The sequence below is a fragment of the Camarhynchus parvulus genome, chromosome 3 (genome assembly GCF_901933205.1).
Source record: "Camarhynchus parvulus chromosome 3, STF_HiC, whole genome shotgun sequence".
Classification (NCBI taxonomy): domain Eukaryota; kingdom Metazoa; phylum Chordata; class Aves; order Passeriformes; family Thraupidae; genus Camarhynchus; species Camarhynchus parvulus.
Genome location: NC_044573.1, coordinates 102217779 through 102234327, shown reverse-complemented (window position 1 = coordinate 102234327; position 16549 = coordinate 102217779). Strand labels below are relative to the sequence as shown.

The window sequence follows — 16549 nt, the reverse complement described above, 5'->3', positions numbered from 1 at the left end:
CGTGCCCCGCGCGCAGGCGCGGCCGGCGGCGGCGATGGGCGGGCGGGTGACCCGCGTGTTCCGGAATTTCAACGTGGAGAACCGGGCCAGCCGCGAGATCAGCAAGGAGAAGCCCACGCCCGCGCCGCGGCACCGCATCGCCCGGCTGGACGCCATGGCCGGTGAGCGCCGGCCTCGCCCGCCCGCCGGCTCCCGGTGCGGGACCGGTGACATTGAGAGCGGCGCGGGGCGCGCGGGGCATGCCGGGAGCCGCGGCGGCGGCGATGGCGATGGGGCGGCTGTGGGGCGGCTGCCGGGGACCGGGAAGATTACAGCGGGCAGCAGCGTGAGGGAGGCTGGTGGAGGTGGCCTGGTGGGCTGGGACATGGGGGCGGTCGGTGGAGGTGGCTGGTGGGGACAGGAGCTGGGGACAGTTGATGGCGCGGGTGGTTCCGGGGACAGCTGCTGGAGGCGGTGGGGTCGGTGGTGGCACGGAGCGGTGGCTGAGCAGCACCGAGCGTGTGGGTACTGTGTCCCGCTGTGCTGTGATAGGTGACAGGCCCAGCCCCACTATGTGAAGCCGTGTCGCTGAGGTCAGGGCTGTGAGAGGAACGACACCTTCCCAAGAAGGCAGGTGCATTTGCGGGAGCCATGCCGTGCCGCTGGGGAAGAGCTAACACAAAGGAAACTATTTGACTCAGATCAATCTTTCCTCCTTTTTTTCTCCTCACTTCCCTTCTTCTTCTCACTTTAGATAGTCCAGAGATAAAAGAAGAAGTTCTCAGAAAGGACGATAGGTTCCTCACCTTGCTCAAAGACGTTTATGTCGAGTCCAGAGATCCACCGGTGCGGGTGAGTGCATCTCTGTACCAGCCATACCAGTATCAGCTTTGTGGTCTTCAAACTCAGCACAAAGTCTGTGTCAAGAAAAATGCTCTTTGTACATAAAAGCTACTTTTTTTCAGTAGATAAAAGTGGTGTTTTTATTACTCTTCTGTACATCAATAACACTGAGCGTGTCTGACCCCAGCTTTTGAATGTGTGACAAATTGTAATTATTATGCAAGTTCTAAATGCTGACACAGTCTTGCTTTTTAACATTGTGTTGTTCTTATATTGTTTTTCACCTAAATTCCTATTTCTGCTTCCTATGAGGCAGGATACTTCTTGAGCCTTTTGCAAAGATAAAGTAGTTTGCCAGAGATCATTGGTGGAGTTGTTAGAAAAGACTGGGACTGCTGAGGGAGCAGGGATGCAGTGGAGGACAAAGATGTTTACTCTTTAATGGAGTCTTTAACTGCATTAAATATTATACAGTGCAGAGACTTTTTTATCCAGGTCATGAAGTTTAGGTTTTCCTACATAATCTTGTGGGTTGTGTGGTCATAATTTCCTTATTGCCACTGGCTGCAGTCTTTTACTTGAAAGGCAAAGCATACTCCTTCATAAAATGCAGACTGGGGTTCAGTGTCCTCTTTTCCATCACATTGTGCTGTGGCCTGTGTGTTTTACCTGTTTCATACTAGGACCACTTTATTCCAGCTGCTTTATTCAACAGTAAATTTTTTTATAGTCATCTAGCAAAATCCCTAAGTCTCTTTAATTTGCCACTTATATGGTATTCAAGTCTAAAAATATTTTAAATGCAAATAGATTTCCTCAGTCTTTATGTGAAATTTTCAAGATCCTTAATTTCCATCACAGAGGTTAGGCCTCTAATCTTGAAGTGCTGAAGGTCTAATTTCAGTATCTTTCAATATTCATGTATAAACCTGTCAAGAGAGATTTAAGAAAAAGCCAAAGTGGAACAAATCTTTGCTTGATTCCATGCCTACTCTGAGTTTGCTGCTACAGTCTTGTCCTTGTGCTGTGTCAGCTTGCAGCTGTTAGAGCACAATTGAAATGTAATCACAGAGACTTGTGGCAGAGCAATACAAAAGCTTTCTCCCATTCCTGATGTTATCCTGATGACTTTGTGCATTGTGTACATCATGTGTATACACCTCTGTGTATGTTTGGGGTGTCTGCCTGTGGTAAGTGGAAAAACACCAGCTTGGGAGCCTTGAAGTGGCAGATTCCCAGAAACAGATGTTCTAATTAAGAGTTGAAAATTCATTCATTATCCAAGCACAGTTTTAGCAAAAAGTAGAAGACATGGAGTACAGGCCAGACATTCCTTGTAGCTCAGAAACAGACATACAGGTGCTGTAGGATCCACATCAGTCTTCTCAGCATCCGAGTTAATACAGAGTGTCTGTGTAATAATCAGTGGTTGTGGGCTCTGATTACTATATAAATACTTCTAAATTTAAGATAAGATTAATTGTGTCTTTTTTTTTCAGTGTGATTCACTGATTAAATGTTAATAAAAGGAAATATGAGTAAGTGAAAGCTGAAATATGAAGGGATTTTAGAGAAGACACTTTGTGTGTCGATGTTGCAGTAGTCATGGCAATTAAACTCCATATGATGCTGCAAAATAGCAGGAAAGCTTGTTTTCTAGACAGAGCAAAAGAAGAAATTTCTTTTAGTAGGAAAACTAAAATTTGAAAACAAAAGGAAGGGGAGAGAGACTACATGAAAAAGTTTTCCAGTGGTATCAGAAGGATACCAATTTGTTGTATGATTTTTTGTCCCTTCCAATGAATCAGTACTGAATATTAGGTTATCTGGATTTACATTTTCCTACCAGAATCTGTGGTTTGCCTTGTATGAAGGGCTGCCAAGCCAATACAACACTTAGAGTGCAGTGAATAGGAGCTTTTCAGCATTTGGTTGGGATTTGACGCTCTATGTAGAATGGCTGTGGAAGAAGTTAGGCTGGCTAAGCTTTTTTTAAAAAAATGGGGAAAGCTAACAGGAAAAGCTAAACAGAAAAAATATTTAGGAAAGCAGCTTAGCTGCTACAGTATGCGTAGTAAACAGAACTGCTGTTGAGCTCTTTGTGTTTTCTTTCCCTCAATTAGGTAAAAGATGGAGGTGGTGAACATCTTCCAAGTAAACAGGAGGAAAAGAGACTTACAAAATTAGGCCACTTGGAAGGTCTAGATGTTAACAAAGTTCCCAAAGGCAAAATTTCCCTTGTGGAGGCTCTGACACTTCTTAATAATCATAAACTTCAACCTCAAATATGGACTGCAGAGAAAATAGCAGCAGAATACAGTCTGGAACTGAAGGAGGTCAACTCTCTTCTGGAATTCTTCATTCCTTTCACTGTGCAGGAATTTCCTAAAGAAACCAAAAAAGCTATAACAAGCCATAAACCAAAAAAGTTAACATAAAAATATTTGCCAGAACCTTTTGTGATCTCACTCGTGTCTTCATTTTACTGTCAAGTATATTCCATATCTGAAAATTCAGTCAATAACGTGTCATCCAGCAGGGCTACTTCCTTATGCCAGTGAGATGTATTCAAGCAATTCCATTCGGCATTGGATGGCTTCAGTGAAATGCAGCAACTACAGTTTGTAAACCAGAGTATGACTAATTCATGGTATGACAGCATGTCACACAGTTCTGACTACCCCATTCAAATGTTGTGAACTCAGTTAAAGCATTTTACTTTAAGAGATTGCCTTTCTCAGCAGAGACTTCTGGCCTGCAGCTAAAGAGGTGCTTTGTGGGCGTTGGCTCTGTAATTTCATGTTGCACTGCTCTTTCAAGGAATTGCTGTCAAGGTGTGTGTACATAACAAACAGCTGTATTTCTTTTGTATAAGAATGGAATGGTATTTATACTTTGTAAAGAAGGTTAACCACAAGGGCATTTGGAAAATTCAGCTGTGTCAAACATAAAATAAAAAGAAGGTGAACAGCAAGAAGGCCTCTTTCTGGTGCTGGAACAGTAATGGCTCATATGTAACTCCTTTTCTACTCTATTCTGATTTAGCTTAAATACCTGCACCTCTCCAGGTGCTGTGAGGGAATTTGTAGTGTTGATCTTCTGGCATAAGTCTCTTGCAGCAGCCCGTGGCATCTGCTGCATGAGGAGCAATGCTTCATATTAATAGGTAGCAAGGACATACAACTGGATGTACTAATTAGACCCACTAGGAAAACAACTGTGAATGTTTGCTCATCCTGTTACAACAATCCTTTTTCCCTGTGGAAGCCTTGTCTGATCCAAGTGTGGGCTAGATCAGGTCATGTTTACCCACAGCATGCATCTATACAGATGACATGAGGGTAACACAAACTCTGAGGTAGTGGTGGATTTTAACCCTGATACTGTGACTAGTCATGTCTGTAGGTAAGAAGTTTTGCACTGATGGTTAATCCTGTAGCAAAACGTGGTCAGATAAGCTGGGGAGATGGGGCAGCAGATAATCAGAATTGATATTTAAAAATGCATTATGGTTGCCTTCCTTTAAAAAACAAACCCAGAATCTTAAATTTTATGCCAATCACCAAAGAAGGTGAATTTAAAGGGTGTAAGTCCATGCCAGGCTTACATTGTAACTTTCAAGAACCTTTCTGCCAAGTCTTTGATTTGGAGTCTGGTAAATGTCTTACCAAGAAGATGATCAGCTTTGTTATTTCACAGCAAGATTCCTTCACCTTCTTTGAGTTGGAACTTGGTATCTCCAGTACAGTTTGCCACAGTGTATTTGAAGGTTATGTTTGATTCATTTCTGAAGTACATAATGCTGTACAGTAGTGGAAAATGACACTGTGCATTGTATAAAAATTCAAAATTGTTAGTCTTAGGATGTGTGGCTTGTCATTTGTCCTCTAATACAATGGGGTACAGAGCTGCACTCTGAAGCTATTATGTACCACATTAAGATTGCTTTGCACAAAATACTGTTTTAGAAAATGTTATAACAGAAATACTTAATTGTTTGAGTACTGTTCATCCTAATGTAATATTTAAGGTAACATTCAGAAAACAGCTGTGGAATGCATTTGGTACAGATACTGTTGATATTGAAGATGCTGCAATTTCCTGTAAAATGAATTTTATTATGGATTGAAGCTGATTAAAAACGCACTACAACCAGCACCAGGCAAAAGCTTAACCATGCCCTTTGACCACCTTGATACATATTTTGGCATCTTTTGTCTGCCTTCATGAAAAGTCTTGTGATGTGGCTGCACCATGACAGCGCTCTGTTTCACTTCACGGTACACTACTGTGTTGCTTACACCCTCCAGGAGCAGGCATGTACTTTGGGATGTTTGGTGTCATCACATTCAGTGCCCCAGCCATGCCTTCAGGACAAAATCCTATCCACAACTGTGATGATTGCAAAGCTGTTCCCTGTTTTGTGGAGCCAGCATCTCTTCCTCAGAATATATTATCCACAGTGGAAAAGCAGATGTCCCACAGCAGAGTTGGTGTAGGGATCCCATCTCCCTGCAAGCAGGTGAACTTGTGGCCCAGAAGGCTTCTCTGGAGCAGGGTAGTTCTCTGGCAGAGTGTATTCACCCCAGGAAAATTAGATGCAATGCAATTTGTCATCAAGGATTCTTCTGCTGGTCACCTGCCCCACCTGCTGGGCAGTGTCAAACCACTATTACAAGGGTAATACTGGTACAGTATTAATATTATAATAATGGTGCAGGATCATGTAAAAATTGGTACCATTATCTATTCAAATCATCTGAGGTCTGAATGTTTAGCTTTCACTGTGTCTTCTGACATGGAGCATGTCAGTTCCCCAAAGCTCACAAGGGCCAGGAGCATGGATCTTTACTCTGGTGGGAAAGCCTGTCCCTGATGAAGCTCTCCAACACTACTATCTTGTCCCATGTAGGATACTGACCACAGCATGTGTGTGTGTGCCTACAGTGTTCCAGTATGTGTTTGAAGGTAATGCTGTCTTTAGGGTTGATGTATGGAGCAAGACTGTTCTCACTGTTTCATCTTTTCTAGAACTACTTATATCCTTTCTTCCAGTTTCAAGGGACATTTTACTCATCAGTTATCTTGCCTGGTTACTAGTTTCTAATTGAAAGACTAATGGTATTTTTTTTACACTTGAAACATGGTTTTGTCTGTGTCCCTTTATGTCTATATCCCTTTCCTGTTTGGCTGTGAGCTTAAGAAAGAGGTATTCTTCAAGCAACTGTTTTGAAAAGGTAATTATGGGGAATTTGTGGGAACCTGCAGTTCAGTTTTCAGGTACTTCTATGTGAAGAATTTTTCGTGTCTCATTGCCATGCATATGGTGAAACAAATTTAGTTCAGGTGGTTTTGGCCACCATGCAGAAACATTACATTTGGTAGGGAACAACCTGTCTCACTCAGACTGCTTTGTTATTATGGAATTAATGCAATGTGTTGCAAGTACTTTGTGATCCTGCAAGGGATTTGTTTCATTTCTAGTGTGGCACATGGTTGACAAACTTCTTACATGTGACATCCAGTTCTTCAAACATCACTGAATAAACCCCAGACCACTTTGAGCACCAGTGCAGAGTGAATACACAGGAGCAGGCTGAGCCTCATTTGATAATGAGGGTTACATTCCTGGTGAGTCATAAAATTGACTGTCTTCAAGGGAGTTCCAGCAGGTATACTGGAATTCCCAGCTTTTAAAGAAATTTTTTTTTTTTAAGAAAATTTCTTTAGGGGGAGTCAAATAGCTAATTTACCTGGGTTTTCTTGGACATAGTCCTGTTTCTCTAGTCTTGTTCTATCATTAAGTCTATTCCCAGCCTTCTGCAGCCAGTCTTTGCTGCTGTGAAAACTTCATGCAGTTGCATTCTTTCTCTGTTCTAGATCACATGCAAATGTTGGTTGTATTCAACCCTTTCAGTTACAACTTTTATTTCTGCAGAGCTCTCTTGCCTTCTGAGAGTAGCACATCTGCTAAGATAAAGATGAGAAGACTGAGCACATTTTGCACTGCAGATCTTATGAATAGGACAGGTTTTCAAAAGGAATTTAGCTTTGACATCTTCAAAAGCTACTCTTTAGGGATATGTGAACCTAGTAAGTAATCTGTCTCACCATATATGTATTAATTGTAGCTTGGTTCCTGCAGACTGATGGCAAGATAGCAAGGTTGGAGCTGTGAGGCAGGAGTGAGTTTTAACTCTGCTCCCCATGCAGTTTACTAAGAGGGACCTTCTGTACAAAATGTGAATTTTCTGTAGCCTCCCAGCACAGGGAACTTATCTTTTAAGCTGCCTTTTTTTGCTTAAGGAGAAAAGAAAAGTATATGTGTGACATGTGTATTAAACTTACAAAATGGAACATCTTATTTCTGTATTGGAAAATCAAATCAAAGCTCAAGTAGTCATACAACAGGATCAAAATGCAAAAGTTAAAAAAGGGTGACTGTCTCACTTTGTTACATGTAAGCATCATGCTTGCATATTTGAGATTGCATGAAGCTTCACATTTCACAGCTCTTTCTGAAGCCCTTTTATACAGGAGTTTCCTGGCTCTTAATCAGATGGTGCCACGGTTAACTGACAGGGCAGGCATGACCAGAGCAGGGGAGCTTCAGGTGCAAACAGATTTTGGTACTTGAGATTGTAGCAAGTTGAACACCAACTGATGTGGTACTTGCAAGCAAAACGCCCTTTTGGTGCTTGTTATTAAATCTCTTTCCAGCAATCTACAAGTCTGATGAATTCTGTTAACCTTTTACAATTTAGGTACTGCTGTGTTGTTACCAGAGCTAAATTTTTTCTCCTGAAAAAAGCCACAAATCCCATGGATTAAATTCTCTTAGAAACTTAACATTGGTTTTCTTGGCCTGAAACAGAGACTTCGATGTACACAGCGGCAGTGGTAAGTAACAACAGCACATCTCCTGTATCGTGCTGGAGGGAGACACTGTGGTGCTCTTGTGCCTCTGCAAGGTGGAGTGGGATTTGATGTGTCTGCCACCAGGAAACTAATTTAAAAAAATAAGTCTGCCAAGGTGGTTCTTTTGTGACTGTTGTGCAAAATCTCCTTTCAGTGTGGGTTACTTCAACTGCAGAAGCTGTTTTTAGGTGAGATGTTTTGGCCTCCTGAGAGGAGTAGTGCTGCATTGCCCTGGAGGGAAGCAACTGGGGACAGACAGACCACACAGGTATCTCCTATCAGGATTTCTCACATGGGAATAAAAATGCATAATGTCTTGTAAGCACGTGGCCACTGTTTTTAGTAAGCGGAGGGAAATGATGGTGTGGTTGCATCAATCTCTACTTTTTCAAAAGTCATTCAGTGGCACCCACACCTGGAAGCTGGGATCACACAGGAACTGAGGAATCCCACTGCTGAGTGGGATGAGCTGCATGTGGTGCTGGTGAAAGCTAGAGTCAGTCCTGCCAGGGCTGCTGGAACTGGAAGCCTGAGTGTAAAGTCACAGCTGGAAGCTCTACTTACACAGAGCTTGGGGTCTGGAGAAAGGACAACAGATAGCACTGGTAACTTAGGTGCACTGGGAGTGCAGAGCTGGTTATAATTGCCTGTGTTGGCAGAGTGAAAAGAGATAAAAGTGGAGTCTCTTTGAGACATTTTCTCTGACCTAAAGTATGCCCTTCTGTTAACTGCACAGGGCTTTGCTCCAAAAAAAAAAATCAACACAGTTCATGACTGAAGTTCAGCAATGTGTGGAGTGTGAAATAGAGGCAGAGCAACGCAGTAGGGGCAGAGCACAGTAAGCCTGGACAGTCAGATCCTTGTTCAGCTGCCATAAGTACAGGAGTTGTGCATTGCATGTCACCCTTCACTGCCCTCTCTCCCAGCCTCTGGGGTTCACAGCACGACACTGTGGCCTAAAGGATGCCACAGGCTTGATGGCTAGGTGTCCCCTTGTAAAGTGGGGTTGTAGATTTCCATCCCTCTTAAGGCCAAGCAGAAATGGAATGTTAGATAGAGCCTATCGTAGCAGTCTCCATGCCCCCTAAAAGCTGGAACCTGTGTATCTCAGTTGCATAATTCCTCCACACCATGAATTTTCTTCATGAGAACCAAGCATAGCAGGGCTCAAGTCCCTCTTGGTGGGGCTCAGGTGGGGCAGTGGTAGGGGGCTACAGCCTGGTGGGAGGGGGAAGGAGCTCACTGCTGCTCAGGGAGGGAAGCCTTCTTTGTTCCTTACCACCCCACCCCTTTCCCAGTGCTACAGCCCACTACAGCCCACCTCCTCTCTTTTTGCTAGCTCAGGCAATTGTCAGACCACTTGATGAACCACTTAAATTCACTAAATGGCAGAAAACAAAGCAAAAGAGATATTTTTATAACTGAGAAGAAAGTCTTTACCATTCTCAGCATCAGTGGCTGTTCTTTGGCTTGAGCCACCATATATTCAGCTTACTTGTATTATTGGACATATCTACATGGAGAAACAAGTTATTAAAATTGCGTATGTTTTTCTTACACAAAATTTAGGGGCAAAAAGCTGAACATGCAGATGTACCAAAATGCTGCTATGAATGCATTATCCCTAGGTTATTTTTAAATGCATTATCCCTAGGTTATTTACTTGAAAAGCATACTATTGAAACCTTTTTTTCTTTTTAAATTTTAAAAGCATATTTAAGTGTGGTGGTATAAGATAACATTTATTTCTAAGAACAGTTCAAACTGAAGACAAAATATTTTATTCAGACACCTGTTTGTCGTTTTTTTTTTTTACAAAATAATGAGGCTTTTTTTTTCCTTTGGTCAATCTCCAAAATAAATGCTAAGACTTGTATTAAACAAAGTTTGTCACATTCTAGTTATTACCATTCCTACCCTTACCTAAATCCAGTCTTCCTCATACCCCTCTAGTTTGCTGAAAAGCATCATCTGTAGGTTTCTAGTCCTGTTTCATAGATAGGCAATTAATTGTGTACATTGAGTGAGGCTGATTTACTGACTACCTAAAGCTATAGTGAAACTGGAATAAACAGAAAGCAAGTGCACTGAATAGCAATGAATCAGTGTAAAACAGGCTACTGAAGATGTCTTCAGGAAGAAATAATGCCAGACTCTTGGCTTTGCTTCTCTGCAGAGGAGGAAAGTGGAAATAAATTTCATGCTGTGTTCTGCCTTTCTCAATTAGTTGTCACCAGTTAAAGATTTCCTTTGCAGGAACAAATTCACAGCTGTCATCACTTAACAAAGATAAATTCTATCAGCTCACTTCAGCACATGCAATTCTTCAATATTAAACCCTTTTTATATTGCAAAGTTGTCATTAATGTAGCAATTTGAGAAATTGAGCCATTTTTCTTGTGACTCTCTTAATAGGTTGACATTTAATCATGGCTTCTTAACCCTTTGAAATAAATGTACTGCTGAGTACATTTTGAATATAATTCTTTGAATTTTACCATGGGCGCATAGCTATGATTAAAAGCTGAGAAGATGCTACTAAAAGCAAGTCTGTTCCTTCAACAGATAGCATAAATACCTGCTTGTGATGCATACAGTCCATGACCCTATACATACATACATAATTCTCTGACCTTCAGAAAGCAGTGAAACTGCAATGTTTGGGAGATAGGCTAAGGAAATAGGCAGTTTTACTGACAGAGCAGTATGAGAAACCCTTGTTAGACTTCTAGGCTCAAGAATTTGTGCTACCATTCTGCTGCTGTGGAACTTGTTACAGACTGCAGCCCTTGCTACAACATTGCACTCTAGCATAACATGTTTCATGTTGCCAGAAAAGCGTAATTAATTCTCAATCAAGAACAAAAGCTGAACAGAGTGTAAGCCATGCTTACTCAAATCCTCTTGAGATTGCTGCAACTTAAAACACACTGTGAAAAAATGAACTGCTTCTTCTGTCTTAGCTGCTCAATACTTCTGAAAATTAAAGATGAAAACTTAAATGTAGTTAAAGTCAAAATGCAGGACATACAGATATAAATTACATAGAGCTCTTGATGTGCTACTACTCCTTTCTGTCTAGAATTTAACACAGGCTCTGTGACATTTTCCCTTGTTTTTAGTTTTTAACAACAGGAAATGCCTTTTCTAAAATCATCTTTTGTCTTTGGTAAAATGATAGCATCTCCTTCACCTTCTGCACAGATAATCTTGGCATCCTCAAGAGAAGAGAGGAAAATGGTAGATAAATATCCAAATGTCAGGTTGAAGAATGTGTCAGGAAGGATTTTCAAATGTTATGTCCTTTCTACACCGGCGCTAGACATGGATACACTGTGTTTTTCCAGTCTTCATCAAAGGTTTGTTTCAAATGGAAGACAGCTTAAATCTGAACTACCTTCACATTCTATTGGTTTTCAAGCTATTTTCATGATAAGAAAAAATGGTTACTTAAGAGATAAAAATCCAGTGTGCATTCCAATTGGTCAAACTGTCTCTGGAGTTGCGGAGTGGTTATCTAAAGATGCAGCTGAAAAAATGTGGCTTAAAGATGAGAAAACAGCTTATCTGTTGTGTCCCTTCACTAGATACACTAGACAAAAATAGTTTCAGGCTGTGGAGGAGATGCAGGCAGATGGTTTTGTTGCTGAATCCTTGCAAATAACCTCTCTCTGCAAATCAAACTTTTCCCCAAAGTCCTGGCAAATCTATATATGCTGCAGGTGGCCAGAGATTTTTATAAGAACATCATTAAATTTATGCATGGACATCTCAATGGACCTGTCTGGATCATTTGGGACAGGATCAACTACTAAATGTAAACTATGATAACAAGAATAATATTTGTTTTCTCTGTTTTCTGCAAGGACGCTTCACTCCATAGCTCTGGGATAAGTTATTACACAAAACATTACTTGATTTACTGCTATGTTTTTCTCTGTTTTGCTGTTAGGAATACTATTACCTATTTTTTTCTGAAGTCTGCTAGCAGCAGAGTAGGAATAAAAAATTACAGGTATGAGAAATCAATATAGACTTTTCCTAGGCATGTTTTTTTTACATATGCTATGCTACCAAAATATATCTATTTCACTTTTTAATTTTGCTCAGAAAGTTGCAGATCATTAAAAGCATCTATAAGGTCTGTAATACTTTCAAAGCTTGTCCTTGTTCCATCAAAGTTATACAAAGGCAACAGGAATAAGGAGCACTGGGGTCTTACTGACCTGCAGGACCCAGGTGACAGTTTTAACCATGGCTGGGCAGCTTCCAAGTCAACTGCAGGATGCCATCTAGAGATGTGGGATCTAATGGCAGGAGGAATGATCTTGGAAGAAGAACTGAGCATTTCATTTGGGAATGAGGCAGACCACTTGCTACCCCAAAACACTGTGCACTGTGTTGTAAACATTTTTGAATTCATAGAATCACAGAGTAATTTAGATTTTAATAACTGGAATAATTTATCTTGTGCAGCCAAGCTTTGAATACTTCCAAACCTGTAGATTCTACAACACAGGCAACCCATTCCAGTGCTTGTCGTTGTGGGAAAAGAAATTTCTGTACAGCTGGGCAAACTTTCCTGTTGCAACTTGTGACTGTTGCCCATTGTCGTTCTGCTAGAAGACTGGAAGATGGAAGAGTTTCTCCATATTGCTTATGACTGGCCAAATATCTTTCAGCATCACCAGAATATTAAAAATTATCGGAAAGAAACTTGGTTCCATCCATCTGTGCTTTACTCCTTTGCTGGGAATGTCATCTTTCCAATTCCTGTTTCTACTGGGAGCTAACTCTACCACCTCATCTATAAAACATGAATAGGTGGAAAAGGCACTATAATGTAGCTTAAAAGACAAAGAAATCATTCAATAGAATATAAACATACAATTTAAGGATTATTCCTGCAATAGTAACACCATCACTCTTCCTGGCAGCTTGCATGTTTTTTTCTACATATACTTAGTACCAGGCAACGCATTTGTCTCTGGAAAGCAGCAGCCAGGGCTGTGGGTGGGTGAACAAGGAAACGAGCAAAAATCCAGGCAAAACTTATCCCTGTTTTGTCTCTGTGGTTTACCAATGGAAATAATATTGCTTTATTTTATTTAATGAACAGTAATGTAGAAAAATTATACATAAGCTCACAATTGCTCCTCTTCTCTTAGCAACTCCTCTGTAGTAACATTTTTCTGGTAATAAGGTTACAGGATCCACATTACAGTCTGAACACTTTCTGGAAATTGTTTCCATTTATTACATGCTTAAAAGATCCATAGCTGTTATTCATTTTCTAAGGCATCAAACTTAATGAGATATTTGAAAACAAATCTGTTACAGACTGTTAAGATGCCTTGATTCTATGTTTTAATGGTACTGAAAGGCATAAGTGAGGTGACATTTTACTTTCAAGTTCTCCCACATTTTCTTAATGACACAACACAAAAAAATCCACAATTTCTTAATGCCTCAGGTCTACATCCGACACATGAAGAAATGTAGCTGCTATTTTTTGATCAATGCCTTAGGAGCATACACCAAATTGTTGTCATGTCACTTAAATCACTCCAGGAAGACTCTCTGATAGTCCTGTACCATATACACATTTGTCTTTCTGGCAGGTGTTTGAGTGCAAACTAAAGGTAAAAGAAAGCCAAAAAATTCTGACCTGCCACAAAAAGGCTGTGGGAGAAAAGGTGAAGTCCAGCCTGTGCCAGTGCAGGGGTGCACCATTATCCTCGTTAAGTGAATGGAATGACCTAGACTCTCAAGTCCTGATTGTGCAGCTTAGATATGAGTCTTTATTTACATAAATGGTCAGGTTTCCACCAAAAGAAATGATGCATGTGATCAAAAGTATGTACAATTAGGTCTTCAGATTAACACTAAGGTGTCTACAAATTTCTCAGAGATAAGCTAGTTCTGATTTTGTTGTTCAGGGATTTTTCTGGCTGACAGATAAAAACATTGAAATACGCTCTTCTGTGAAAGTGTGAAGTGGTACCCTGTGAAGATTTCTGAGCAGTAAAAGGCAAAATAATGTTTAAATCATGTGCTATTGATCTGACCATGTGAAACCACTCTTAAATTACAAATGATGCTAATAAAGTCAGTCTAACACCCCAGAGCCTTCCTTTTAACACATGGTGATATAGCATTATGGTTATGAAATACTGTACATCCTGAGTCAGTAAATGTCAGTGAAGTTTAAAAAGAGAAAAAAAGATATGTTGCTTACAGACAAGTATGATTCATTTTTGCACAACAGAGAAAGACATATACAAAAAAACCACATGGTTTTATCAATGTTGTATTAGATTTTGAGAGCAGTCAAGCTTACTCAAGTATGCTAAGCCACATTTGGAAAGACATAATAGTCCTGTTTTTTTTTTTACAATCTCCCAAGAGAGAGATTGTAAAATCTCTGGATCGTCAATTTGTGCTGTGTCATACGCTGGCACTGGTGTGTGGGTTGGTTAGATCCCAGCTAAGTATAAAGACATTTCACCTGCCTATACTGAGGAAAATATGTGTATGTGAAATGAAAAAGAAGCGAGGCCAGCAAGTCAAGGGAGGACTCCTCTGCTCCAATCTAGTGAGACCCCACATGGAGTACTGCATCCAGCCTGGGGTCCTCAGCAGAGGAAGAACATGGACCTGTTAGAATGGGTCCAGAGAAGGACCATGAAGATGATGAGAGGGCTGGAGCTCCTCTCCTAATGAGTAAATACTGAGAGAGTTGGGGTTGGAGAGGCCTGGAGAGGGCTCTGGGCAAACCTTATAGGTGCCTTTTGGTACTTAGGGAGGGCCTGTAAGAAAGAAAGGGACAGACTTTTTACACAGGCAGACAGTGATAAAACAAGAGGGAATGGTGTTAAATTAAGAGGGTCAATGTAGATTAGATATAAGGACATGGGTTGTGAAACCCTGGAACTAGTTACTCAGAGAGGTGGTGGCTGCCACACCCCTGGAAACACTGAAGGTCAGGTTGGATGGGGCTCTGAGCAACTGGATCTGGTTGAAGATGTCCCTGCTCATTGCGGAGAGGTTGGACTAAATGACCTTTAAAGGTTCCTTCCAAACCAAACTATCCTGTGATTCTATAAAGGTTAGCATATTTCACATGTACCATCACCAACAAGAAAGTAGAAATACTTTATCTCTTCTCACTCATTATTATAAATAAACTGGATCTCCATCCAGATTTACCACATAGGTAGATATCTAAGATTTGTGTAACAATATTTAATATTTATAAAATATTTAAATATCATTGTAGAATAAAATTTGCATTATTCCAATTTTTCATGCCAACATGATTTGTAAAGCAGTCAACATATGCTAATTAGAGAATTTTCCTAATTAATTTCTGAAAGTGTGCTGCCCTAACATGACTTAAAATGTACAGCTTAATGTATTAAATGTATTAGGATTGCTTATACTTCCCATTGTAAATCAGGGAGTAATATGCTATTAACAGCAAGTGTTTACAACAATCTTTAGATGCACATATCTAATTAAAGTGAACATCCAACATGTTGGGCAAGGATGAGTCATACCTCACAACAGCTCTACAGGGAAGAGATCTGAGTTTTGTATTCTTCTAAAGCAATAGCCAAAAAAATTAAATTACTTTCTTTTGTGTGAAGTGTATTTTCTGCTGCTTATTGAATGCCTAAAGGCTTAATGAACATGAAAGTATGAAGCTTGGGATACATACTGCGTAGGACAAGGGTGGCAGCTGTAATGGAGGCCTAGAGGTAGCTATTTGAAAACCCAACCTTTTTGTTGCTAAGCCCAAAACCTACTCTACGTGCATTTTTATCACTCAGGAGCAAGGTACCAGCATTATCCCACTCTAGTTACCATGGTTTCCACTCAGCCACAGCGCCCTCTTGGAAAAGAAACAACTTTAGTTTTATATTCATTACATATAACTCCTAGGTATTTTAAAACCAAAATTACAACTCAAATTATCTTAAAACCAGAATTACAACTTGACCTATCTATGGACAGATCAACATGATTTTGTGTTTGAACACAATATACTTTCCCAGACCCTGGGAAAGCATCTCCTCTCACTACAGCAAGGTTTGAAAATAACCACACTCACAGAGACATCTTTTTTCAAAGAGAGCCAAACCTTCTGAGATCACAGGTTTTGATGAACCCTGACAGCCAATGTGCTTCCCAATCCATCTGACATGGTACCAACACCATGGTACCATCATGTCACTAGTGGGCAGTGACGGAGCTGAGAGCTGGAGGAGGCTGCTGGGAACCTCTGACAGCACCAGTGCTGCTGCCGCTCCTGCCCCCCAGCCAGGAGGGAATGCTCTGCTGCTCTGATGATCTGCAGTGTGAGAGCAGAGCCCTCTCAAAGGGAGTAGTTGCTTGTTGTCTCATAAAAGAACGGAGGTGTTTTGAACACAGTATTTGTTCTAAAGGTGTCAGGCTAGATCAACAGCTTCTGATCTCTGCACTTTTCAACAGCTGCAGAAAGTGCAACGTGCACTGACCTGCTCTCTAGCAAGGTGCCTTGCTGTCTCTAGGCATATTTAAATCACACAACTTTAATTGTGATCCTTCCCTAGGAGGATCTACAGTAATTTAGTTTGGGTGATACAGCATACATGCAAAAAGCAAATTATGAAAGGAATTAATGCTATTAGAACAATAGCTTATGTTGTAATTTTGTTCTGTTTTCACCTTTTCTATGCAGCTGTGGTATTCTGAGATATGATGAACAAAGTAGCAGAAGCTGGTCTTTAAGTAGCAAACTGCATGCCAGTGACATCTGAAGTATGCT

General features: G+C 40.7%; 1 protein-coding gene across 1 annotated transcript; it reads left to right on the top strand.

Annotated features, from left to right (window-relative positions):
* NDUFAF4 (NADH:ubiquinone oxidoreductase complex assembly factor 4) lies at nucleotides 1-3799 on the top strand. The gene is made up of 3 exons (XM_030946452.1): nucleotides 1-161; nucleotides 734-831; nucleotides 2946-3799. The coding sequence occupies exons 1-3, from the start codon at nucleotides 35-37 to the stop codon at nucleotides 3258-3260; spliced, it is 540 nt and encodes a 179-aa protein (XP_030802312.1). The 5' UTR covers nucleotides 1-34; the 3' UTR covers nucleotides 3261-3799.
* The last annotated feature ends 12750 nt before the right edge of the window (nucleotides 3800-16549 follow it).

What these genes read in the sequence shown, in the direction of transcription:
- NDUFAF4 (XM_030946452.1), top strand. Translation starts at nt 35, where the DNA reads ATGGGCGGGCGGGTGACCCGCGTGTTCCGGAATTTCAACGTGGAGAAC. An exon ending in CCGGCTGGACGCCATGGCCG is followed by an intron (nt 162 to 733) that starts GTGAGCGCCGGC and finishes TTCTCACTTTAG; the next exon opens with ATAGTCCAGAGATAAAAGAA. An exon ending in CCAGAGATCCACCGGTGCGG is followed by an intron (nt 832 to 2,945) that starts GTGAGTGCATCT and finishes TCCCTCAATTAG; the next exon opens with GTAAAAGATGGAGGTGGTGA.